This window comes from Giraffa tippelskirchi, chromosome 10 (assembly GCF_054371585.1).
Source record: "Giraffa tippelskirchi isolate mGirTip1 chromosome 10, T2T-mGirTip1v1.2.pri, whole genome shotgun sequence".
Classification (NCBI taxonomy): domain Eukaryota; kingdom Metazoa; phylum Chordata; class Mammalia; order Artiodactyla; family Giraffidae; genus Giraffa; species Giraffa tippelskirchi.
The window spans coordinates 78,948,452-78,974,992 of NC_137284.1; the positions used below are offsets into that span (position 1 = coordinate 78,948,452).

The window sequence follows — 26,541 nt, forward strand, 5'->3', positions numbered from 1 at the left end:
TACTAAGTTACCAAATGTAAGACCTGGGAAATGCATGGGAATGGGGAGGATTAAAAAACAAGTATTTTAACATTTTCATAATTCATACATTTTAAATTAATTAAAGTGTACACATTTGTAAGAATTTATCAAGATGTTTACTTAATATTTATATACTCTATTGTTCCTAGGTTATACCTTTTTAAAAAAGTAATTCATGCTCAATGAACATAAAAACACAAAAGACATCACCTAAAGATTTCTACTTTTATGAGCACACATCCCAGAACAGAAGAAAAATTTTTCTTATTTCTGTTATTACCACCAAATAATATACACCCAGCCTTTACATTTCAACATCAAGGGGAAACAATACAACAGCCGATATGGGAGTGAACCGGGCGATGCTGTGTTGATGCTCTATACGCCTCCCCAGGGTTCTATAAGGCATCTTTTCCACACTAACCTCCCAGATTTGATTTCCTCATCCTTAGACATTTAACATCATGAATTCAGAAAGCAAAGGTGGGATTCAAACTCAGATGTGACCTTCTTCTGGCTGCACCCTTCTATTCAGCAAGAGCATGTGAGGCAGGCATCAGGACTCCATGCCAAGAGGTTGCAGCACGACTTCTCCCTCCCACTCTTTCCTAATCATTAATATTCCAAGTTTAAGAGACTTTTTTCCCCAAGGCAGGATCCTTCTAAACTTGGTGACAAACTGGGACAGCCAGGCACCATGCACTCCACTCAGGACACCTCTACACCCTTTTGTCATCTACAACACACGCTGTGAGTCACAACCACCTGCCTGGGATAAAGCCACAGCAGCCACATCTTCATGCCCTCTGTTTCACTCTCTTATCTCCTTAGGCCCCCTCCAACTTCCATGCCATTCATTTATACTAACATGAAGCTGCTTTAAAAAAAAAAAAAAAGTTTCAAGGAAAAAGTAGTCTCATTTTCTATCTTAAAACAGGATGTCCAGATATTTTTATTCTGTAGTAAGCCCAGATTCCAGACTACCTGTACCTGTCCTTTCTTTTCCAAGACAATAAAATCAACCCTTCAAAGAAGCCAAACAAGATTTCTTTTTTCTTCAGACACACCAAGAAACAGTGTCTGCTCTGACTTGCCACTGCAAACATGATCAGCCTGCTGTGTAAGCTACTTTTTGAGGATTTGACGACTTTAAACGGGAGGAATGAAGACAGGGTAGAGTCACAGTTTGGAAATGGGTTCCACTCATCAGTGCCCTGGGCAAGTCACTTCTTCTTCCAGGGCTTATAGCTAATACCACTGGGGTGGGGGGAATCCTATGGTGCTATCTCATTTTTATTAGTTTTCCTCGCTTAAAATAGTAGGCGTTTAACACATTCTGAAAGTAGTATTCTATAATCAAAGGACTTGCATAGACAAAGAAAGTCTTAAAAAGAGTTATTCAGACCAAGTTACCTGTCTCAAAACCAACTACTCTAACACATCACCTTGTTTCGCTGACTTCTGTGGCCAAAGACGGAATTCATAATTTGAGGAGGAGGCCACTTTTACCAAGGACCAGATTTTTTTAATATGCAAAAATGAGGGAATTTAGGGTATTTCAAGGGCTTCTTACATTTCTTACAACTTAAATGTTATAAATAAAATACATGGAATGTTTTACTTATTCTAGTACACTAAAATGACAAAGTGATTGAAATATTTTAAACCTAGCCCATAATATTCATAAATATTGTGACCATTAGTTTCCAACATTGTCTTTAATCAAGTATTTAGACAAGCACATGGAAGCACTGGACTTTGTCTGCACTGTTTCGGAACCACGTGCATACTAGTAGAAAGCAGAAGGGGTTGTCTTTGAGAAAGCGCGAGCTCACGGTCACCCAAAGTGTCAAAACAGATGCCAGAGGGTAGGTCAACTGTCACCAACGTCTTGGCCACTGAACAAGAAGAGGGTCTACTAAACTTAGGCGCCTCTTCCATCTCTAGCAACTTATAAATAGAATATGCTTCTAGATGTTTCCAGAACATTTTTTTAAAAATGAAAAAAGAGCCTAATACATGAATTCTGGAAGAGAGGCTATATTTCAGGTTGCTCCAAAATTCGTAAATCACTCTCCATTTATTTACAGCACAGCCAGAAGGCTGAGCCTTAACACCGCCCTCAGTCACTTACTTACCCATCTAAAGCACACACGCTCAGTGATATTCTACACAGTGGATTAAACTCTCCTTCTCCACAGGCTTTCCTCACTTCTCTCTTAGAAACAGTTCACTGTGCTTGACTTCCACTAATCGCTGGCCTCCTTCACTCTTCTCTGTTGGCCCCTCTTTTTTAAGAGTTCCACGCTTATTTCCTTGATGACCCTGTCCAATTCCACGACTTCAATACCATAAGCTAACAAAGCCTCTAATTTTTCACCTGCACTTTCCACCTTCTCCTGGGCTCCAGACCAATATATCCAACTATTAATATCTACTCGACTTCATCATTTCAATGTCTAACAAGAATTAGAAACATAATATGCCAAAAAGTAAAGCTCCTAACTTCTACCCAAGAACCTACTTGTCACACAATATCCTCTATTTGGGTAAATGGCACCCCCTTTCCACCCAATTTTCTGGCCAACAAACCTTGTCATCCTTCTCTCTTCAAACACCCCTCATTTAACCCATCAGTAAATCCTATTAGCTGTTTCTTAGAAATAAACAGACTGACCATTATTCATCACCTCCGAGCTAACATCATCCTCTCTTGCTAAGACATTACAAAGTGGACTTGCTCCCCATTTCTAAGGCTAAATACAATTTTCAGATAGTTTATGTTCTAAGCATTTTCAAGCCAAAATGCACGTGGAATGCTTGTGGATCCTCCAACTTGTGGAAGAACTACACAGATTGCAACCACCAATTCCTCCTCTCTGTACATGCATGCCACTCTACCATTAAGTTCTTTCCACATTCTCCTGGAACCTGTGCTGGCCTCATGGCCTGCCTTAATCAACAGAATGAGATTAAAAGCAATAATGTGCGAATTCTGCACCTAGCCTTCAAAAGGCCCAGCCACTTCTGCTTTCACTAGGGGTAGCCAGCCACTACTGAGTAATGAGATACCATATGGTGAAAGATGACCTGGACAAGCACCAAGAGGCCAGACATGTGAGTGGAGTCTTCTTGGACCTTACTTAGCCCAGCTTAGTAAATGACCCAAAATGATATCAACTGGAACAGAACTAACCACTTAGCAGACCCATATGATCATAGAGAAGAGTAAGTTGCCGTTGTCTTGAGCCACCGGTTTTCAGGGTGGTTTACTGTGCTGTGATAAGAGAACTGAAACACCATGATCACAATGGAATCAATGTCCTAAACAACTAAATGATAATGGCCGATATTCTACAGACCCAGGCTTCTTTCAGCTTAGAGTTACACTGCCTGCCTGCCTGCCTTCCTGCTGTGCTCACTCATGTCCAACTCTTTGCAACCCCATGGACTGTACAGCCCACCAGGCTCCTCTGTCCAAGGAATTTTCCAGGCAAGAATACTGGAGCGAGTTGCCATTTCCTTCTCCAGGGGATCTTCCTGACCCAGGGATCTAACTCACATTTCTTGTGTGTCATGCACTGGGGCAAGCGGGTTCTTATAGTTACACTAGATTCCTCAAATAATACCTCTATAATTTCAAACTATTTCTTAAACAAGTTAAATAGTCTTGGCATAATTCTCTAAAACACATAATTTATGTACTACAGATTCCCCTTCAGGGCAACAAAATTCACATACTATATTGGTATTTATAACTGTGTGTATTTACCACTACCTAACAAACAGCAATTTCAGACCATGATAAAATACAGTTTTAATAGAGCACTGAAAACTATGTTTGCAACCAGCTTCCAAACAAAACTCCACAGTCAAAGCCCACTAGTAAACATCAGAGATGTTATGGGGCAGAGATCCTAACTAAAAATGCCAGTTCTACCCTTTGGTCACTGCTCCCACACTGCCACCTCCTGTCTCATGACTCTACAAGCCTGAATCAGAATCAAGAGCTGATAAAGGAACCTCCACTAAAAATAGTAGACTCTCTTTCCTCCCAGACCAAACCAGCTACCAGCGTTCCTGAATGGATAATTCACACTTCTCAAGATTACTGCTAGAATAGTTGCTGTCTGAATGCTGTTAAAGAATGTTAAAATGGAGCTGCTTCAAAATATATATCAAGGTGGCTCAACAGCTTCACTTTAATATGGAATCCCAGACCTACAACAACACATGAACTGCAGTGGTGTGACTCACAAAAGCCTTTCAAAGTATGGTGAAGATCGTGTCCCTCCCTCATGCTGATTGCCCAAACGAGGTACAGGTGCAAAAGCAACTAAGCTGCCATACTACAGAAAAGAAATGCAAGCTCCTTACAGGGGAAAGCCCATCTCTCTGTAATTCCAAAATACACCTTTAAATCTTAGCTGGTAACTCACTTATTTCAAGCAGAACGCAAAACTCTGAACAAAGTATGCCCCTTGTTAGTTTATTATAATGGTGTTTGGCATGAACAGAGAATATAAGTCATCCCACAAATCAGAAAGGAGCCAGAAACAGAAGCCAAGATTCTCAGTTCCTACTGGCTCCAGGCACATGTCATGTTTTCATAACATCTTCCTTGTTATCACGGACAGACAGAAGCTACTTATCAACATTTTTTTAAAAAAAAATCTAAAAAAGAAAGAAAAGCAAGAAATCTTTCTAACTTTCTCAAACTGTACTGAGAAAACAACATGAAATCAAGAAAAATCTCGTTGGCTACAACCACCTAAGCAGTCATGCATTACTGATCTTAAACCCCGCATTGCAAAGATAACCTTTACCAGCCACAACATTCAGAACCTTAGGTCTACGCGTGTGTGAGAAATTACCCTAATTCACAATATTCACCTGGACCACCACTGATAGCCCAGGAGTATCCCTGTTAAAACACCTTGGGGCATATCTTGTTAAAATATTTAGCATTAAAAACAGCTTTTAATGTCCTGAGACACCAGGGTCTTATGCCCTGGCTAACTGACACATGGCTACTTCTGGCACCATCCCAGTCTATACTTAACCGCTTTTATATAAAATGCAGCACTAGCTTTTATGTAGCCATTTCAAGTAAAATATATTTAAAACCCCAGTAACTTTTATACATGCTCTATCCCATTTATATGCTAAACATAAGATTCTAATATGGAAATAAGTTATCCATTTAATTTCCTTTCTTTAAAAATTATTTCAAGGAAGCAAAAAACAAAGATACTTGAGCTCAGGCACCATCGTTTATTTTAACGGATCCTTCCTGGAAAAAATATTAACTATAATATCCCACTATTTTTTCTCTTTTATTCAATTATGTTTTTGGCTACACAGAATTCTAATCAAGGTTAACAGCTAAAGCATGAGGAAGTTTAAGCTAGAAAAAGTTGGAAAATGTGACAATTTTCATAATTTAAAAGTAGCGGAAAACAAACCACCATCCTCTAAGTTCCCCAGTGTCAGCGACTTTCTTGTTCCCTCTCCCATGTCCAACAGCCCACAACATAACAAAAGGAAATCAGTGCTATTTACATAAATATATAGGGGCACATACAAGGTCCCACAAGACACCAATGACTCTTCCGACCCAAAGTCAGCTATGGTCTTCCAAAGCCACGACAATTTTCACACCCACCTTTTCCCCCAGGGGTAGGGAGGGAAATTTTTTTTAAAGCTTATACCTCCAGAGTGAAGCCAAGTCTTCATGTGTTGTATCTTTCATCTTTGGAACAAAAAGTGCAATACTATCACAGGTACTCTATGCAATGTTCTCTTCATTCTGGATGCAGAGGATCTCAAACTCTGAAGCACAGCTATAATCTCCCCCAACTGAGGGGTATCTGAATGCAGAAAAGCAACATTCCTTCCACATTCCCTTGAGACTTCAGTAATCAGGAACTAAGCTTGGTCTGAACCAAACTCAGCAATGCCCCTTCCAGCCCAGCTCTGCTTGCCGTCAGAATTTTGGCCAGCCTACCACGCGTCACATCACATCACCCATTGGCCTGCTCCCCTGTTTAGCTGCTACAAGCCCATTCATCCATCTCAGAGTGCTGCCATAAGCATTCTTCAGCACAGGGCTCCCAACATGCCTTGCAGAGCAGGTATAAAGGTCACTATTGCACATGTGGGTGTGCCTGCCTTGGATGCCCACATGATGATGGCATGGAATGCAATAACTGCTAAGCACAAAGAACTCCACCCAGAAGTCCAGCAGGCTCACCACAAGGACTGCGCTTCGGCATTCAAGCCACTCTCATCAGTACCACCTGACCATCCTCTAGGTGTTGGGTATGTGGACCACCAAGGTGCCTTCTCTGCTCTCTCCCAAAGCCTATTCAGACAGTAGAACAGTCCAGATAAGGAAAACTGCAACACCATTCCAAGGGTCAGTTAAATCCAAATTGTAATAGAGGTTTCCAGCAAATCTCCCTGGGCAGAGAAATCAAGCTCCATTATTGGTTTTAACCACTTCAATACAAGCAAAGGGCTTCCTTGATGGCTTGCTTAATAAATCAGTTAAAAAAAAAAGTTGTCTCTAATGTATTCACTCCTACTTTGCTAGTAACACTGTACCATTCAAAATCCTGAGCATTTCAAAGACTAATGAAAAAGCTAGAAAATTTAATCTACCTTTTTCATCAATGGAAGCTTCTCCAGTTTAACACTTGCTGCCATTAGTAACATTTTACTTTATGTGCTTTCTTGAATAGTTACTTGTTACTTTATGACAAAGAGGCTGCTCCTCAGTAGGTTTTTAGGTTGGGCAAAAGCCTTTAAGAATAAAAGCAGTCTATTACCAGATAATGTTTTTAATTCCCTACACATGAGGAACAAACTCACACAAGGTTAGAGAAGGAAAATCAGGAGAGTAAGGCAAACTAATTGCATTCACAGGCAGGTCAATACATTTAAAGTTTAAAATTAGCAACTCCTGAATGTTAAAATGTCAATTCTTCAACAAAACTATTTGCCTATTTCTTATTCAACATTTGAAGAAAATTAATAAGACACAGAGGCTAAGCAAAAACCAGTTAGAATTTGTAGAATATGCTTACATTTTTTCCAGTAAGGAAACAATTCAGACTACCCCTTTAAATTTGTTTTTAAGGAGATATGACTTCTCCCTTAATTTTTCAATTGATATTAAACTGAGATCAATTTAGATAGTTTTCAGTACACATTCTATTGTTTTAGAAGCTTTTAAAATTCCATTTTGCTATATAAAATACTTTGACCACTACCAAAATTCCCAGCTAAAACTAAATCACTTCCCAACTGTCCTAATGAAAATTAAGTATGGTACGTGAAGAGAAACCCACAAGAATCCCACAAGCTCATGAACAAAAACACAGTTGGTGGAAATTATTTACCTGGAAGAAAACTCCATTTATAAACAGGCCTAAGATGACCTATTGGGTAGCCAATTCTCCACGTCAAGCACCAGGGAAATGCATATCAAACCTTTTCAGGCCTCTAGCATACACACTCGCACCAATACCTAACCAGATGCTGCTCCCCCTCCGGCTGCTCTAGTTTAAATTAACTTCCAGCTTACGGCCGGGCCACGGGTTGGGAGTGGGGGATGGGGGAAGGCAGGAACCCTAACCCCACTGGGCAGAAGCCAGCAAGGCACAGGCCAACCCCAGTACCCCCTGGGAGGAAGCAGGGCCTTTCCAGCCGGAGTAAGAGAGCCGGGATCTGGCCTGCTCGGGAGAAAGGAGCCATTTCTCCAAAATAGTCCAGGGATTAAAACAGTCTTCAAACACTTTGTAAACTGACACACTACACATGCATTCCAAAAAGTGCAACCCCCCCTTGTTGAGGAAGGAAAAATCTTCAGTCTCCTCCATCTCTTGGTGGTTTATCTACAAGCAAAATATTTTTTAAATTTAGGAGCAGGGTGGGGGGAGGCCGGGAGACAAAGGCGAGTTTGCAGAAAACCGTCTTACTCTGCAGGAACTGAAAGGCACTTTTGGGCAGGAGAAACCCAGGCGTTCCCTCACCGGGAGTTCCCAGGATAAAGGCAAATTCTTCTCCCCTCAGATGTGCGAACGGCCCCCCAGACTCTTGCCCGCCACCGTGGGACAGAGAAGGGAAAGGCACGCCACACCCGCGCGCGGCCGCAGCTGCTTTTGCCTCTCCTATGCTTTCAGGTGGGTGAGAGGGAGGGGGGGGTGGAGCGGTCACCCATTGCTTCCCAATTCCCACGGATGCCCAGAAACTGCCCTCGGAGACTCTTGATTTCCTGTTGCACCAACCTGACCTACCCTGCCGGAGAACATTTAACCGAAAGAGCTTCCTTAAGCGACTTTATATACCAGTATAAACAACCCGGTGGCAAGGGCCACAGACGAGCTGTCCATTCCTACAGAGCAGTGTGCACACACACACACACACGCACACCTGCCAGAAACAAATGCAAAAGAAAACGAGAAACGCCAAGCCACACAGCAACCCCAATAAGTAGAAAAGTTGTTTTCAGCTGTGTTCTCTCTTCCCAATGGCCGAGAAGGGAATCAATGAGAACATGCTAAGCAAGCTCACCTCTGCCTTTTGGGGACCGAGTGCTCAACTTCTATGAGTTTTCCGTGCAGTTCCACTTTACCTGCGGACACACAAGAGGTGCAGGACAGTTGGCCGAGTTGAGCGGCTCTCTGGGCCTCCTCAGACCCCGAGCGGCTCGAGGCCGAGACAGAAAGCTGCCCCGCGCGGGTGGGAAAGAAGGAATCAATGGGCAGAGGTCGGTAACACTCTCCCTGTCCCCCGAGACCCTAGCAGGCAAACTCGGGGCAAAGTGCTGCGTGGGCTTTCCTCGGGCCCTTCTCCCGGGGGTTCCGGCCCAGGCCCGCCGAGAACGGGCGGTGAGTGGCGGGAAAGGCTTGAGGACCGCCAGGCAGGCGCCGAGAGAGCGAACGTCCAGAGGCTCAGCTGGATACCAGCGGAAGCACGCGCGAGGAACGGCGCCCGCCACCCCGAAAGGCACGCGGCTCTGAGCGGGACCCGAGCGCATCCTTCCCCCGCGCGCGCCCGACCAGCCCCGGAGGCCGCGGCCCGAAGCCCGGTCCCGCCGGGGGACGCGCTCCCAGGCGACCCATGGTCGCCCGCGCCCACCTACCCCTGTAGCTCGTCGGACCCGGGAAGGTTGAGCCCAGAACCCGGGGGTTGCCCTCGCCCGCCTCCCCTCAGGGTCGAGGGGAGCGCAGGGCCGCCCGTGCGCGGCACCAGCCCGCGGCCTCGCTAGGCAGCGGGGTCCAGGCCACTTTGGAGTTCTCCCGCCGCCCAGCTCTGGGGGAGGGAGAGGAGGCAGCGAGTCCACCGCCAGAAACCGCCCCCCCACACACACAGAGGGGGTAAGGAAGGAGCGAGAATCGGGCGTTCGTTCCCGGCCCCCAAGGCCCGGCGTGTCGGAGCCTGGAGCACGCGCCTGGGCCCGGGCGGCGCGCGGGGCGAGCTTCCCGCCCCCCGCCCCGCTCCAGCACCCCCAGCCCCGGTCTCCGGCGCCGCACGGTGCCCCCGCTCCCCTCCGAGCCCGAGCCGGGGTTTTCTGGACAGCGCGCTCGCCCTCCGCCCGCAGATCCGGGCAGGGGAGAGGAGCCGCGGGGCCGGGTAGGCGCCCCGGCTGGGGGAAGGGCCCCGACCCGCGCGTGCGGGCGCCCGGGCCTCGGCCGCTCTCCTCAGGCGCGCCCGCACCCGCCCAGGCCCCGGCCCGGTGCGGACAGCACGGTGTGGACTGCCGCGGGCCCGACCCCGGCAGGCCCGGCCCGGGGCCCACCTGAAAGCGCCTCGATGGCCTTGAGGGCCCAGCTGTCGTCCGGACAGTCCACGAACGCGTAGCCCGTCTTCACCAGGAAGGGTCCCGACACCGGGATCTTGGCGTCCTTGAAGACACTTTCTAGGTCCGAGGGGACGGCGTTTTCGCTGAGGTTTCCGATATACAGTTTGTTCATTGTGAAGAGTGGTTGTTGCTTTTAAAAAAAAAAATTAGAAAAAAACGAAAAATTAAAACCACCCACAGCGATGGATGGATCCGGCGAGTTCCCCTCCTCTTCTCGCCGTTAAAATACACAAACACAGTAAGAACCAAGGACAGGAACGAGAAGCGAAAAAAATCAGATCCGAGGGTTCCTGTTTCTCCCTTTTCTAGGTATTAAAAGAAAAAAGAAAAACCCTAGCGACAACCCAAACGCATCCAAGAGTCTTCCTAACTCGGAGGAGGAGGCGGGATTAGCGAGAAAAAGGAGAGGAAGGAGGGGGGAAACTACTTTTTGTCTTTTCCTCCCCAAACCCTCTGGCATCGACCGACGGACTGTGAAAATATCACACTAGGAGAGGGCAAGCGCCGCCTCCCCATAAAAAAAAAAAAAAAAAAAAAACCCAGAAGGGTGACTGGCAGGAGGGAGGGGAGAAGGGGAGGAAGGCGCAGGAGGCGGAAAAAATCCGCTCCGAGTGTCCGGCTTTTTGAATGAGCCACGTGTTCAAACTACAAATCAACGTCTCACGTGAGGAATCCCAGCGCCTCAATTAGAGTGGGTTTCGCAGGAAAAAAAAAAAAAAGAGCTAGCGAGAGGAGGAAGAGGGGGAGGGGTAACGAGATTGGGCGAAGGACCCTGCGCAGGGGCGGAGAAAGAGGGGCGGAAAATGCTAAAGGAGCCGCAGCCGGGGGCGCGGAGGGAAGCGCGGCTGGGGGAGCTGATGGTCACCACCGAGTTTAGAAAGGGTTATCTGGTCGGGGCGGATCCTCCGGGAGGGGAGAGGGGGCGGGAGGAGTATTGTTTTGTTTTTTTTAATGTGATTGGAGTGGGGGTGCTAACTAGGCAATCCCTCAGCTCTATTTACCGGAGTTTTAAAGACTCGATTTTTAAAAATAGGTAATCAAACAAAGCCAAAGAGTCACAATTCCGAACTCGCCTTGTGGCTTTGATGACAGAAGAAGTGTAACCTCGGCAAACCGCGAGCACCTTTCCAGGGGTTGGCGGGGACGGAAACACAGCGCGGGGGGTGGGTGGGAGGGAGCCGGAGAGGCGGGTCGACGCGCCCCACCCTGTGCACCCTTTGCTGGCGCGGGCCCCGGCAAAGTGGGGCGGCCCTGAGCCAGGCCAGTGGGGGGATGGGAGCCCGCGGCGTCCTGGGCGGGTGTCTGGGCGACACCTCCTCCGCCTCCGCCTGCGCTCGCGGTGGCTTTGGGCTTCGCGTTTGCTATTGGTTGCACGATTCAGAAAAGGCTCCGGGATCAATGAGGCCGGGGGCGGGCTTGGCCACCGGTGGGGGAGGGGAGCGCAGGGGCCGAGGTTTCTGGCGTGGGGATGGGGGCGTCCCGGGCCTCGGAGGCCGGAGCAGAAAAGTCGAAGTGGGAACAGTCGGTATTTAAACGGAAACCATTTCTTCCTGTAGTTTCCAGAGGAGGAGGAAGAGGAGGAGTGGGGTAGGCTGGTACTTTTATTTAAAGAATTTTAGTTGGAGAACTTGGGACTCTTAAAACAGGAACACCGCTCTGCGTTACCTCTAAGTGGTAACTTGTACTTGAAAAATTGCTTGAGTCTCTTTCTGCTGCCTTTCTGCCTGCATTTGGCCATTATAACCATTGATAATTTCCCCTGTCTGTAACGAGTACAATGGTGGGCGGTGGGGGAGGGTCTGGGCCCGATGGAGCCTTACAGGGCCAACGGAATGAGGACTGGAGACGAGGAACACGGAAATGACTGCTGGGTTTCTTTTCGAAATCGCCAAGAGTCGTTTAATGATTTTGTCCTCCACTCAACAGACTTCATTTGCACCAGCATTCTTTTGGTATATTTTTAACAGGTATTCCATGGAAAAGAATGCTTATATTTAAAAAATGACTGCAATTATATATATTAATAGGATGGAAATTTAATCTTTATAATCACTTAATACTCTTATTACTAGAAAAATGTATTGTGTAGTAGAGAAAATACTGTTTACACTATATCATCAGTAATTATGATAATTGATAAAGTTCATTTCTTTTGGTCAAACCCAAACATTTAAAGATATGTTTTCCAACTGAAAGATGAATGGAAAATTATTTTTTCAATATGTGGGAATGATTGTATGATATAAAGAGCATTTACATTTTTTCTTTTAAAAAGAACTTATAATTTTGTGTTAAGAAACCGGAAGGTGTCAGATCATCCATTTTAAATGCAACTGTTCTTTCTAACAGGTTTTTCTTTCCTGCCAAGCAAATCCAACTTTTTAAACGTAAACTCACTTTCACAATATTTCCATTCATGTTTAATTTAGTGAAATGTTTTTACTTTATGATATGGAGGGTGCAACATGTTCTTCAATGTTTACAACTATTATGAGCAGTATCTTCAAAGAACATTTAGGTGGTGAAATTTTAAATTTATGGTTATAACTTTTTTAAAAAGCTTACTTATTTTTCCTTTTCATATTTTTGAAAAGAGAACCTTCGTTCCAGAAAAGAAAAAAAACATGTATTGATTGTCATATTCAAAATGTAAATATTAAATTATAAATTTTTATTTACCTGTTGCATGGGATCAAAAGCTATTTACAGAAATATACTTTTCATTCACATAGTAATATTTGCTTTTTTTAAAATTTTATAAACTAGTCTGTTGGTCATTTAAGTTTTAGTAATTTTTCATAACAATTTTCTATGTTCAGCATACTTTCAAAAATCAATTGAATGGTGCCTTCTGGATTGTTGACTGTATTTGCTCTTACTAAAACTGAGACCTAAGAAAATATCTACTTCTAAAGCATGGGATAAAATGTTTATTTTCCATAAATACTAGTCCTGTCTTTCACTATCAAACAAATCTAACAGCTGGGATTTAAAACAAGTGTGTGCAGTTTTGATGAAATATGTTCCTGGGGCTCTTGTGAACTTAAGTTGTGTATTATTATAACAACTGGATACTCCGTCTAGGACCTTAAAAACATACACGAGTTACATAAGCTCAGCCATCAAAAAAGGAGGTAAATATAGCCCACTCCATTTCGACTCTTCCATGCATTTGAGGGATCAGCAATATAATCAATGGCTGAGTAAAAAGAGCATTGGTAATTGTTTTTTTACTGACATTTCAAGTGTAAAATATCTTCGGTGGATTTTCAAGAATGATTATAAGGTTAATCTAACTTTCAGTCTTAATGAGTGTCACAAGAAATTAACCGTGTGTATGGGCTACTCCAAGTTCTTTCTGAAGCAGCAGCAGCTCCTAGTAAATGTTAAGTCCACGAAGGACTCCCACCCATTGTATGTGCTCTGATGCGGTTGAGGCTTCCCAACTGCAGCCTATTTACTCTTTGGACAGCTGCACCTCTTCCTGATCTCCTGACCTGAAGGCAATAAAAATGTTTCTTATGGGTCAGTGTAATATTAAAGGAGAAAAACCGTGTTTAGAAGGTCGGTTACCGCTGCTGTATCTACAGGTTATGAGCGACGGCTTAGCAGGTAGAGGAGGGGGAAAGGGCATTCTTGTTGCTAACCCTAACTCCAGGCTTCCTCAGAGACCAGCCCAGAGCCGAAGTCCTCAAGGCGGGTGGGCACGTAATGCCGCGTCGCCTGGGCCTCATAGAAGGATTTTTTTTTTTAACATACTCTTGCTCCTTCGAACAGCTCTCCTGGACTCTGATCTGTTAAAACCAGATGCATAATAATTAGCGGTAGCCTGGCTCTTCCCTCTCTTCGGAATATGCCTTCAGTGATTTTTATTTAAAATAAAAGATGGTGCCCTGGGAGATATTTCCTTTCCCCACCCCCGGTTCTGCCGGGAGAAACTGGGCGGGATCCTTGCAGCTCACACTCGGGAAGATCTTCGTCGGCCGCTGCTCGCCTCGGAGGCCCTAGACCACCCGTCCTCCCCAGCCCCGCCGCGGGACAAGCGCCTTCTGGCTGCGTCTCGGATTCGGTCCCTGCGCGCGGAGCCGCATGGACGCGTTAGACGTGGGGGCCCAGGCAAGGGAGCCTGTGTCCCCCTCGCCGAACTAGCAGACCTGAGCACTTCCCTTGCCCGCCGGGGCGAACCTGGCGCACTTCCGGCCTGTTTCCAGTATGCGAGGGGCTCATCGGAGCTGGGGGATGTTTGGTACCCACGGAGAAAGATCGCAAGGAGCAGTCGCTGAACCCTCTGCCTCTGGCCGGGGCGGGGCGGGGCGGTGAGAGGGGCGCGCTAGGCGCGCAAACGCGGCTCGGGGGAGGAGTTTCGCACTCCTAGGGACCGACTCGCCGAGCCCGAGTTACAGCAGCCGGCTTGGAGAGAGACGCCGCCCCTGGCTGCGGAGGGGGCAGGGGGCTTCTCTCACCCGATTGGTGGACGGAGGGAGCCTATCACCGTCGGCTGCCGCCGCCGAAGCAGTTTGCTGGTTTCCATTCATTGGCCCCCGAGCCGCCCTTGGATTTCCATCTTTTGTGGCGCGAAAATAACCCTTTGCTCCCTCTCATTGGTTTTGTTCTTGTTGAGGGGTGAAATTGGCTTCCCCTCTTACTTCTCTCATTTTTCCTGCCCTTTAACTGTGAGCCCAGTCCTAACCCCCAAGGAGAAAAGAGGGAGATAACTGAGGAAGAATGAAAAATAGTTGTGCGTGTGAATTCCGCCCCTGGGGCTGACCGCGTGGTGCCCGCTGAGTCCCTTCCCTTCCCCCAGCGTCCAAGCGTCCGGAGGTCGTAGATTTGCTCCTTGCTCCGCCACTGGAGCCACATCGCTTCCCTGCTCTACTCCACCGACGCTTTAGAATTTATATGTCTTTTTTAGTTAAATTAACAGTACGTTTCCAGGTGCCTAGTTTTTCCGGGGCTTCTAGAGAAATCCACGTATTCCGCCCCCTCATTTCCTAACCCCCTTTGTGGTCCACAGCGTTGTTTTACACAAAACCAAACAATCCCCTCCAAAAAAAGCAAACGAAAAATTCCTGGTGAAATCAACTCTACGGAGACCACGTTTTCGTTAAAGCTTCCCTAAGACTAAGGAGCTGAGACCGACCTTGAAGGATTAGCGATTTCTGTAGCTGAAATGTTCTAATTTTACTGACGGTGAGAAAAAATAAATATGAATTTATCTTGGAAAAGCACAAAACAAACGAATGATCGTATTTAATTAGATTAAACGAAAAAGCTACCAGCAACAGTGATGTATTCTAGGTAGTGGTGTGTTCGATATATTTGTAATTTATACATAAGTTGCTATTGGTCTCGAAAACAAATTGAAAATCAGAATTCTGATCATCACAGAAAAGGGAAGTATGAATTTGTTTGGTATATCTAATTCCATAACAGGCTTTTCAATTCTCTGATTATTTAAAGAAAAGGAAATGTATCAGTTAGAAATAGAACAATAATTTGTTTACAGATAATTTTGTGGTTCTTTGTAAGTCTTGACAAAATATCTGATTTCATTTAAAACTAGTGAAACGAAACTAGCCTAGTAAACATTTTAAAACTTTGAGAGAATTGGCTGAAATCAGAGGGTTCAGTTATTTTTTCTGTATTGTTAACTCTTAGCTAGTAGTCAAGTTACCTCATCCTCTAAAGTTCATTTGGAAAAACTACTTAGTTCTGTATTTTTTTTTTCCCTTTTAATCTCTTAAAAACCAACTAATTGAAGGAATATAAACTGCCATGTACCATAATGCTAAGTTATTTGAGCAGCTCTTCAAAACAAATTTTTAAAACTGACTTAATTAGTAAAGAAAAACTTTTAAAATGCATTTTGTTTACATGTTGTATGATTCAACAACGTTTCACTAACGTGGTTAATACTTTTGAAGTTTTCATGTAAAATTATTTCTCAGAAACCAGAGTAACTTACAAATGGTTTACTTGAACAAATTAAAGCCTAGAGACTAAATTTATAGTGTAAATACTGAAGATTACAGAGCTAATAATTTATATAAATCTTAAAACACCTAAGAAATTTAAAATATGAAGATAAAGTTATTTGTAAAATGATCCTAGATTTTGATTTAGATACTGTGTAAGTTTTATATTTTGAAAATGATGTAGTAAATTTCAGTTGTTAAAAAAAGTTCCAAAATAGTCTGGACAAACCAAAACTCTTAACACTTGAGCTATTTTCAAATGTTTTCTCGAATTCAAAGGTTTATATAATCAATATTTTATTTAAGAAAACTTTTTTCTGGTTAGAGAAATTTATTTTTTTAAATTTTCATCTATTAAGTAAGGAATTGGAATTTTCATCTATCTGGTAACTTAAAACGTAATTGTTAAAGCAGTAGATAAACATGATTCCTTTTATTGCAATTATATTTATTGCAATTATATTCTTCACATGAGTGAAACTTTAAAAAAAAATATTCATTTATTATTACTACTCTAGGGGGTAAGGGGATGAAACTTTTAGTGAAAAGACTCTGGCAATTGATGTGTATATAAGCTTTTACAGACCAGCCGTAGGAAACAAAGAAGATAGGCTTTTGTTTGTGGGGGGAGGGGTATAGGGAGGCTGAGAAGACTTGGATATTTAAACTTGTTTCTTGGTTGCAACTCATTTATCCTGCAGGTTTTCCTGCTAAGGGTGTAAGATGGTAGTAGAGAGAGAATGTATTGACTAATGGAGTAAAATGGGACAGTAATCCAAGCATGAAATCCCACTGGAGAGAACAATAAGAACCTCCTCTCCCCACTAAAATAATCTGAAAGCAAAGCACATGCTGAGGTTATAACTAGTTCTCAGCATTTTCTAACACATTTAAAAGACACATCTTAGGTTACCATTTTCACATTGGGACCCTTTGTTTTCCTGACATTATTTTCCAGAATCCCATTCAAAGAAGAAGAAAAATAAAAAGGAATTCAAGTTCCCTTAATGAAACAGCAGATTTCATGACATGTGCACACAAACCAGCTTTAGAGATAACTGATGAAGCCCTCATGCTGTCTATAAATCGCAAGTTAATTTTTAGATTTAATAAGGCAGAGTATATTTATAAGTTCCTTACTTGCAGGAATGATGTCAGATCATTATCCTTTACACTTTGAGTCTTTAAAATTCATTCTTTCTTGAGTTCGCTTTATGTTTTGACCCTGAGCTTCTCTAGCAGGGTGATTCCAGCTTTAAAGATGGAAGCAGCAGGCTAGGTGAAGATTTTATTATTATTTCAAAACATCTCAGCTAAAATTCATCAGAATCTGAGAACATAAGATACAGCAGGAGGAAAAAAAAGAAAAAAACAATACCTAGTCTAAAGCTTTTATCAGAATTGTCACTATAAAGATTTGTCATAAAGTTCATGCCTAACACACTTTTATTGAAACATTTAGTTCTTTTTTGTAGTAGGTTGTTTAAACATACAAAAGTTGGTAGTATTCTTTGTTGCTTTTCTCAAATGACTTATTTACTGATCAATTATTTTTAAACTAATAGTGCTATGCCTTCTTAAAGGCAAAATTTTGCTTCAACTGAGGTTTAAATTTAATATCAATAATTGAAACTGTGTGATAATTACCCCTTATTTAATTTTGGTTTGGGGGAGGGGGTCTTGTGCCAGTCATTGAAGTAATTTTTCTATTTTTTAAGTTATTTTTCTTTGTAAACTATTCCTATGTTACTTGTAATCTAAAAGTATTTTTCCAAGACTTGGAGAAAAATTTAAATATAACTAAATCTTATTCTGTAAAATATTGTTAAAGACATAAAAATGTGTATAATTTGATACAAGAAACATACTACTATTGAGTATTTTCCATTAAGCTACCATAACTGAATGGTTCCTGTTTTTAATTCTAACCTATTCTAATTCTCATCCAGCTATCAAAAATTTAATTCATGAAAAGGACACTAACAAAGGTCATAAAAAACAACAAAAAATCAATTTTGTTATATAAAAAAAGTATGATTTCTGTTATTACTGTTAACTAACATTTTGTTCTGAGACAATTAAATACTGAATGATATCACCATCTTTTGCTTTCGTTTGTTGAAGATTGCCCAGAATTTTGCTCCTTGGTTCTGGTACCATATGCCTTATGGTAATTCATTTGCTCTTGCATTTCTTTCCTACCAAGATTCAGATGCCATTTTTTGGTTTTGACTTAAATGAATGGCCGTGCATAAAAAGCCAAATAAAAATTTTCTAAAATTTTGGTGTAGTGTACTATAGATGCTCATCTCTGGCAACCAAAGAGATATATTCCAATTTTATTTTAATCCACAGCTGATATCATGACTTTAAAAAGCAGATTAAATTGAATTTTGTTTTAAAAATTAATAAAAAAACAACAAAAAAAGTTGAGAAAGTGTTTTAATCCAGTTAGACAATAGGGTTAAAAGGTGACATTACTCTTTCCCCTCAATATCAACAAATCTTCCAGTTGAGGGCAGTTTTGTCGGGTATGGAAGGTATGGAATGCAGTCAGTGTGTGCAGTTGGACAGGAGAACATATGTACATATTCCTGCTGAGAAGCTCTTTGTAGAGATTTGTGGAGTAAAGCAAGATAGAACTTGTGTTCAGTTCTCAAGTTGCAGGTTAAAAGAAGCAAGGTAAGCACTGTTTTACTAAGTTTTGTCTTTAACCATCAGAATACTTCAGTATGATGCTTTTAACAGTGGGAAAAAAAGAGTAATAATACAGACTGAACTGGAATTAGGATGTCATTAGTACATCAACATTAGAATTTAAGTAATACAAGTATGTTTGGAATTTTCTGTTTTTCTTTGCCTTGTTTTCTGTTTTTAAAAAACTATTACACATAGTTTAAAAATATCAAATAACATTATTAAAACACGTGTAATGAATGTTTAAACTTATAGAATAATATCACATATTTTTTAAATGATAGATGTTCAATTTACTGAAATAATATTATCACAGATCCTTTCTGTCAGATTATTCTACCACTTCGTCTGTGCATATGATCCATATATGGAGGGTTCATTTTAATCCAAGGTAATAGCATTATTTGAGAAAATATCCCTAATTTTATAAAAAAGCCAAAGGTATGATGTGCTGTTATTGTGAAAACAACAATGTGTTTTGAAACCTATAAAGAGGAAATTCAGATTTTAAGTGAATTTTTACTTTATTATTTACTGCATTTTGTCTATTTATTGAGGAGTAGGGAAACAGATTAAACTGTAATGTTTTTTCAGGGCTGACCACCAATCAAGTTTTTAGTGGCTATAAATAAAGGATGTTGTTTCAATAAATGATAGCCCCTTCCTATTACTATTCTCAAAAAAGTTTCTCTTTCCTTGATTATTAAATATCCCTAAATTATTTCTTTACAAAGTAGGGGGAAACTCATGTTACATTAGGATAACCAAATATTTTTAACACTTTGAGCTTTTGACAGATGAAGAATGACCACTGCTTTTTAAATAAACAAAACAGTGTCTTTTGTTGTCATAAGCGATGTATTTATTTTCTTTCCTTGTCTTTATCAATGTTCTGCTAATACAGTAATAAGCTAAATTTACTCTCAGATGTGATAGTTAATGGAAATAAATATATTACAACCAAAGTGCAGAGAAAATATATAAGCAAGAAAAAGATCAAAATCAGCATGTCTTGATTAAGCTAAAAATTAAAGTATCTTCCCACAAACAAACCCAGTGATCAAGCTTATAGTTTTTATTATTTAAAGTCTATAACAGTTAAAATTTGAGTGTATTGTTGGTTTGCAGTTATTAGTAATCATGGGTAGAATCTCTTCAAAAGTTTGTGGTTTTATTTAATGTAACTTTTTATGTGATATAAAAATCAATTACCTTTTTTTAAAAATGTTTTTTTCATATTTCCTTGCAATAAATTTGAAAACATGAAAGTTAAGCTGAACACTACTAGTTATTTTGTTAAAATCTATAATCTGTGGATTAAAATATGGTCTTTTCCATCTAATTTTTCCCTGAAAACTCAAAATATAACCTATTAAAAACCAAGAGATGTAATGGTATTTACAAGCCCATAGAACAAGTTTTGCTGATTTAAAAAAAAAAAAAATCTTACAGGTAACTTATGGATATTAGAGAATTTGATATATGTATATGCAACTAATTGGAAGTTGGACATTTAAAGAGAAATGCACTTTGAAAGCAATATAATTTAAGCAAATTGCCACTGAGTGGCATTACCAAAGTGATTTATGCAATGTAAAATGAGGTTATAGACTGGATTTTAAATTCCACTATGAAAAAAAAAAATTCCACTATGAATATACCAATATAAATATGCAAATGATTGTTTTCAAAAGCCCAGGCTAAATGGATGTAACCTCAAAAAAGCAGACTCTGTGGTATAAAGGGAAGTTAGAAGCATTTTAGCAGGAAAAGGCTGTGTGAACCGGAAGATATCTAGATTCACTATAGCAGATAGTAAGTTAGGATATCTCTAAAATGTAATTTTGGTAGTTAAAATTTGGTCTTTGGATATGTAAACTCTTAGCACTTTTTTATTTAATGGAAAGAGAGATTGAGGCAATTTATATTAGAACTTAGTCCTAAAAGATCCAAAGTGGGAATATAGCCTTTTATATATTCCAGATTCTTGGATGTTTTGAATAAAGAAGTTTGGACTTTTCGTTTGTGTCGTTAATTAGGGAATTGTGCAGAGTATCTTCTCTCTTACATGTCTTTCAGTTGAACTTCTTTCATTATAAAACAATTCTAAAATTTGAGGACTGGGAATACTTTTAGGGATCTGCTAGATTTTCCTTTTACATTTGAGGAAATTGAGGCCAGGGGAGGTCAAAGCAGGCAGACACCCAGCTAGTTTGGTGGCAGGGCAGAGGTGCGTTTATCACTGAATGAAACCACATGACAATCCTAAGTGGAAGGTAGTAAAAATGCTTTTTCCTATTTTTGGTGATAAGAAAACCCAAGGTGAGGTTTGCCCAGACCCAGTATCATTACTTTAAAAACAACAAACAAACCCCTATATTTATTGAGATCAAAAGTTCTGCAATGTCATTAAAAGGGAGAAGATTGAAGGCAGAAGAGACCCTGGGAGAAAAAAAGCTACCTGATTCATCTCAATCACTTTACCCAGGATCTCATTTAAAACCATCCCACACAAGTAAACTAGGTTTAGTGTGAAAAGCTGATAAGGAAGAAGATTTTTCTTCTCTCAAAAGCTTGACTCAAGGCCCAGCCATATTAGAACCTTCAGGAGCCAAGAAATCTGTATTCACAGCTGCCTCACACACTCTCAGCAGCAAGCTAAGAAATTCCTCCTCATATCAAACTTTAAAAATGGTATGTTGGGATTTAGTCCAAATGAGCAATAGTTTTTCATTGGGTTTGAATTTTCTTTTCTTTTTGCTTTAGTGAAATTTCAGGGGGGGGGGCGGGAGTGTGTATATACATACACACATGCGTCCGTTTGCATATGTATCTCCCCCATGGTGTGTTTCAGACTTTCCTTATCTCCTGCAGGGTGCAGAACAACTGGCAGAAACCCACCCTGCCCCTGGCTCTTCTCTTATTCACTCACACCAGGACAGAGTGGTGGTCACTGGCCATAATTCCTTCAGGCTTCCCACCCCTCACCAGAGACATGAGCCACAACCTTTTCTCAGAGCTCAAAGTCCTTGGCTGTACCTTTGAATTAAAAGCTGCACTTAAGGAACTTCTTACACCTGTAAGTCTGTTGATCTTCAGAAACCATGGATGCCACAGAGGAGTCTGTTTTCTCTGTGTGTTGCTGACCCTGCTGTGACCCTGGGTCGGTTTATTTATTTATTTATTTTTTTACCTCCTTGGTCTTGTTTCCACAGTTGTAAAGAGAGTTAAACTATTTATACCATCCTTTGCCTTTTTCACAACAGCAGAACACTCAGGAAGCTTTCTACAGATATGTGTGGTATTTAGTTTTCAGAAAAAGGACTAAGGTTGGAAATATCAATGAAATTATCAGACCATTTCAGAAAGTTCTATCAAATGCAAGAGGGGAAGGGATTATTGCTTGACACTGGAAAATAATGGAGATTTTGTGTGTATGTAACTAGTATCAGAGAAAAGAAAGCTTATTTAAATACCTCAGCTAAATAAGAGTTGGTAGTGAAAGCAGAATGCAAATGAAAAACTATCCCCTATAAAGGACTTCCTTACTGATGCCAGCCACCATCACAAGCCAGTGTCTTGACCAGAGATTGTACGAAATTTGTCTCAGATCTCCAAGTAAACCAATTTATTTCCATAAATGGATTTCTTCTGTTAGAATCAGAGCCTCATGCTTCATATGAACTTAGATGAGAAATTATTACCATAATACAGAGTTTATAGGTAAAAGAGAATTAACAAGGAGAAGCAAAATGTCAAAATTTTGGAACTGATGAATCAAATATCAAATTACTAGATAATGGGTCAGTATGAATGTTTATTAATAACTACATTTTTGCCTTTAAATTAGTTTTCTGACCGCTTCCCTTAGATTACTAAAGAGTGAATCAACTTGGATATTTTAATTTTATAGAAACAAAGATGATTAGAACAAAAACTGGAGCCTTTTGAGACCAATTGGAAAATACACTAGACCAAACTAAAGGTAAACAAAATATCACTAGGTTTAGAATTTAAAGTGCTCAGTTATAATATCTATGTTTACTTCTGTTCCTGGTGGTTTCTTGAAATATTCTGTAGGAATTGTAAAAAGAGAGAGATGTAAAAATTTCATTTGTGCTAAGGTGACTATCCCTGGATTGGCCTTTCTTCCTCTAGGCTGGAAATGTTCATTTGAGCAACATTTTCAAGAGAAATTTTTCCTAAAATTAAAGAACTTCAGCATAGTTGCTCCCTCATGTTAAATAGCTTTAGGAGTGGTAACTTGAAAAACTAGCAAGAATAGTGAGATTAGCAGGCTCTAAGAGAAAATAAAATATCCTGCAGATGATTCTTTATTTTCAGTATTTGAAATGAGTACCATTATAAGATGCAGCTTTAATACTTTGTGATTATGAGTATCCCTGTGCATTGTCTGTTTAATTCATTCTCATAAAATGAAGGAGAGAAAAGCTCAATGGAATAAACTGAGTAGGAGCCATTTCTTATTTGTCACTTATTTAAAATAATAAGTTCCAAAGCAAACAAAAAGTAACTTATTGGAAATTATTGTGCTTTTCCTCTATGATATTTAAAATTTTTTCAGAGACTAAAATTTTTAGAACCTATGCAAATTAAAAATATATTTTGTTAACAAAAATTTTGTAATATGAAAGTAGATGAAGACTCTCATTGATAATAGCAGAGAAGATTATTTAGCTTATTTAGTTTATACCTCCAGTTCTTACCAAAATAAAGCTTTTTAACCTGGTCCTGCAACTTTGAAGTTATTAATAATGTAAATATAGAAGAGATTTTTACTTTATAAAATTTCTGTTCCACTGCAAAAATTTAAATATATTTTTAACAAGAAAAGTCCTTATGGTCTAAAATCAGAACGAATAACGTTTGAAAACAAAGAAGCCAATCAAATTTGGGATGATTTTTCCTTCTGCTTCTTGTGCAGTTGTGTTTTTCATGTTGAAAATCTTTCATGCTGATGACACATTCAAAGGTAGACACACTGTACTTTACATTTTAAGCTTACCTTATTTTTCATTGTTCTTTTTATTTTGTAGTATAATGAACTTGAAGTAATTATGTACCACTTATTCATAGCTTAGACTACACATGTAGGCTGGTCCCAACTAAGTCATTATTTTCCATGAAACCTGTGATTCTTGACACTAGAAATAACCTTTCACTCCTCTGATGTTAGAGTTTTGAAATGTGAATTTGACATAGCACTTTGTATATTGTAAGACATTTATCAGTAAAATTTTTTTACACTTATGTCCTCTATCAGAGTAAACTGATTAGCAAGTCTGATTTATCCTTGTAAATAAAGTAAACTCCAAGTTTGCAGAGGTTTTTTTGTTCTATTTGGTTAGGTCTATGTTGCTTATTGCTAATTTCCCAATACCTAAAATTGTACTTGATACGTAGTATATACTCAATAAATATTTGTTGAATGAACGAATGCATGATACTGTCTAACATCCAGCCTTTTATGAAGCAAGTCTTCAGTTTAAGTTGTAGAACATACAAATGCTGGGGCTTAGGGGTACAAATTCACCCTCTAAAAGACATGTGTTAACCCTGTTTCAAAGAAAAAAACTAGTTACTTTGGGCATTGAGAATATAGACTAACTCTGCAACAAAATAAATCAAAACTCTATTTAGTTTCAAGTTTTGTGAAGGTGCTGAAGAATCTGATTAACTCTGTTATCAGTACAATCACATCAGATAGAGCATCATAAACTTTAATCACTTCATGCACAGACTAACTTCTAAAAAATAAGAATAACTTCTAAAAAATAAGAATAGAGAGCAGAAGTGAATTCAAAGGAAACTTTTGAGACAGTGTATGAATGATTTTTGTGACATTTGGCAACTTACATTGAGTAAGTATAAGGTTTTTATGATACAATCCTATTTTAAGAAAAGAAATGATTTTTCAAAAATTGTCCAGAAAAAGAACCAGTCTATGATCAAAAATTCTTGATTATTACACAGTCATTTTCAAGTTAAATAAGTAAAGTTGCTGAGAACGTCATACAGATTATCAAATGGGATTCTGGAAAGTTACTGTAAACTCTTCCCCTTCTACTTTGAAATAACTGTGATTTTTCAGATATGGAAATCTATGATTTGATTTGTATGGAATCCTTAATTTTTACATTTATCATTTCATGATGGGCAATATCAAACAGCATTATCCAAAATGTAGTAGTACAAAACCATATGGTTTTATTATGTGGTTAGCTAACAAAAATTGTTTATAGAATCACTAGATTCTGAAAATGATGAATCTAGCGATACATTTTTCTGTAAAGACTTGCATGTATTGGATATATTTTGAACTGGACTTGTTCACGTCTACAATTCTCTCTTTAATATATGTTGTGTGTGTGTGCTCAGTCATGTCTGACTCTGAGACCCCCAAGGACTGTAGCCTGCCAGACTCCTCTGTCCATGGAATCTTCCAGGCAAGAAGACTGGAGTGGGTTGCCATTTCCTTCTCCAGGGGATATTCCTGACCCAGGGAATGAACCCGTGTCTCTTACTTACATCGCCTGCATAGGCAGATGGATTCTTTACCACTGCGCCACCTGGGAAACCCTAATCAGTGTCATCCAAAAACATTTGGCGTAGTAGTGTTTTTTTATTTATTCAATAAATATTTGAGCCCCCAAAGGTGTAGGACATTGTGGAGGGCAGAAATTGATATGTGAGATGTGGTCCTTTCTCACCCTGTAAGAGGAGCATATATATGCCATTTATGCAGCCCTTAAAAATGTCAGTGACATACCCTAAAAGCCCTTAACTTTCTTTAATGGCCCATAAAGATTGTTTTTAGGAATTCTTGCAAACCCTTCTTGAATATATGTAAATATGAAATATCAAACTACCTTCAAAAAACAATGACTTTATCAAATGGTTCATCATGTCCCAACAGAGACTGGCAGTAGAGGTCACAAGAAATTCACTACCTACCCTCTAAAGAACTTGGTTTTTTCCAAAGATCTCTCAAGAGTGAAAGTATGCTTTCTAATTCTAAATACCAAACAAGTTCACACTCATCCCACCAGTCCCTTTCAGCAATTTTTGAACCTTAATCATATAACCTCTTATTTTAATGTTCTGGTTTGTAGTGTCTTGGTTCTTTCAATCTGGTACCTTAAGATACTCATTGATGGCTATCTTTGATTATTTATTGCCTTATTCTAGACTTCTGTCTTCCTTTCATTGTTTTCAGTACAACAGTCAACATCCAGGCAGGGGTTCACTATAATTTCATGAAAGGAGAATTTCTATTTTTTCATCTTGCTTCAGTAACGTGAGTATCACCCAGAGTGGATAGATTTCAGGCTTCTTGGACCTGCATCTCAGGCTGCTATTTAAACGCAACTATACACACTAACTTCTCAATCTCTTTCTGAGGTATTGGTTATTGCTTGGAGCAGAGCTCCTCATTTTTCCTCTTACTTACACTGAAGCTTATTTGGTACTCTTTATGTTCTTCTTTTTAAAGTCTTTATTGCTTCTGTTTCATGTTTTGTTTTTTTTTTTGCCCTGAGGCATGTGGGATCTTAGTTCCCTGACCAGGGATTGAATATGTACCCCCTGCATTGGAAGATGAAGTCTTAACCACTGGACCACCAGGGAAGTCCCTGCAGCCCTCCAGGTTCCTCTGTCCATAGAATTCTCCAGCAAGAATACTGAAGTGGGTAGCTGTTCCCTTCCCCAGGGGATCTTCCCAACCCAGGGATCAAACCCAGGTCTCCTGAACTGCAGGCGGGCTCTTTACCATCTGAGCCACTAGGGAAGCTGGTGAGTCAGAAGACACATTTATAGGAATGGATGGAGGAAAAGAAGCTGTAGACTAGTGTGTTAATGTGGTGAAAAAAATCAGCAGCACTGTTCTGTCCCACAGGGGATACTGTGTGCTGGTGTTGTGGTTTAGTGGTGTCAGACTCTTGTGACCTCAAGGCCTGTAGC

At 40.4% G+C, this 26,541-nt stretch overlaps 1 protein-coding gene across 6 annotated transcripts in view; it reads right to left on the reverse strand.

The window, feature by feature from the left end:
- The window catches only part of IGF2BP3 (insulin like growth factor 2 mRNA binding protein 3), a 147,072-nt gene extending 132,892 nt beyond the window's left edge, over positions 1–14,180 (reverse strand). For 3 of the 6 annotated variants that reach the window (XM_081536450.1, XM_081536449.1, XM_081536446.1), the window contains exons 1-3: positions 10,963–11,287; positions 9,827–10,019; positions 8,599–8,659 (exon numbers count right to left, since the gene is read on the reverse strand). In XM_081536450.1, coding sequence (XP_081392576.1) covers positions 8,599–8,659; positions 9,827–10,001 — 236 coding nt within the window. In that variant the 5' untranslated portion in view covers positions 10,002–10,019; positions 10,963–11,287. Of the gene's footprint in view, positions 1–8,598; positions 8,660–9,826; positions 10,374–10,962; positions 11,288–14,074 lie in introns of those variants that run through there. The other 3 variants (XM_081536448.1, XM_081536447.1, XM_081536451.1) reach the window with 3 other exon arrangements.
- Between the last annotated feature and the right edge of the window lie 12,361 nt (positions 14,181–26,541).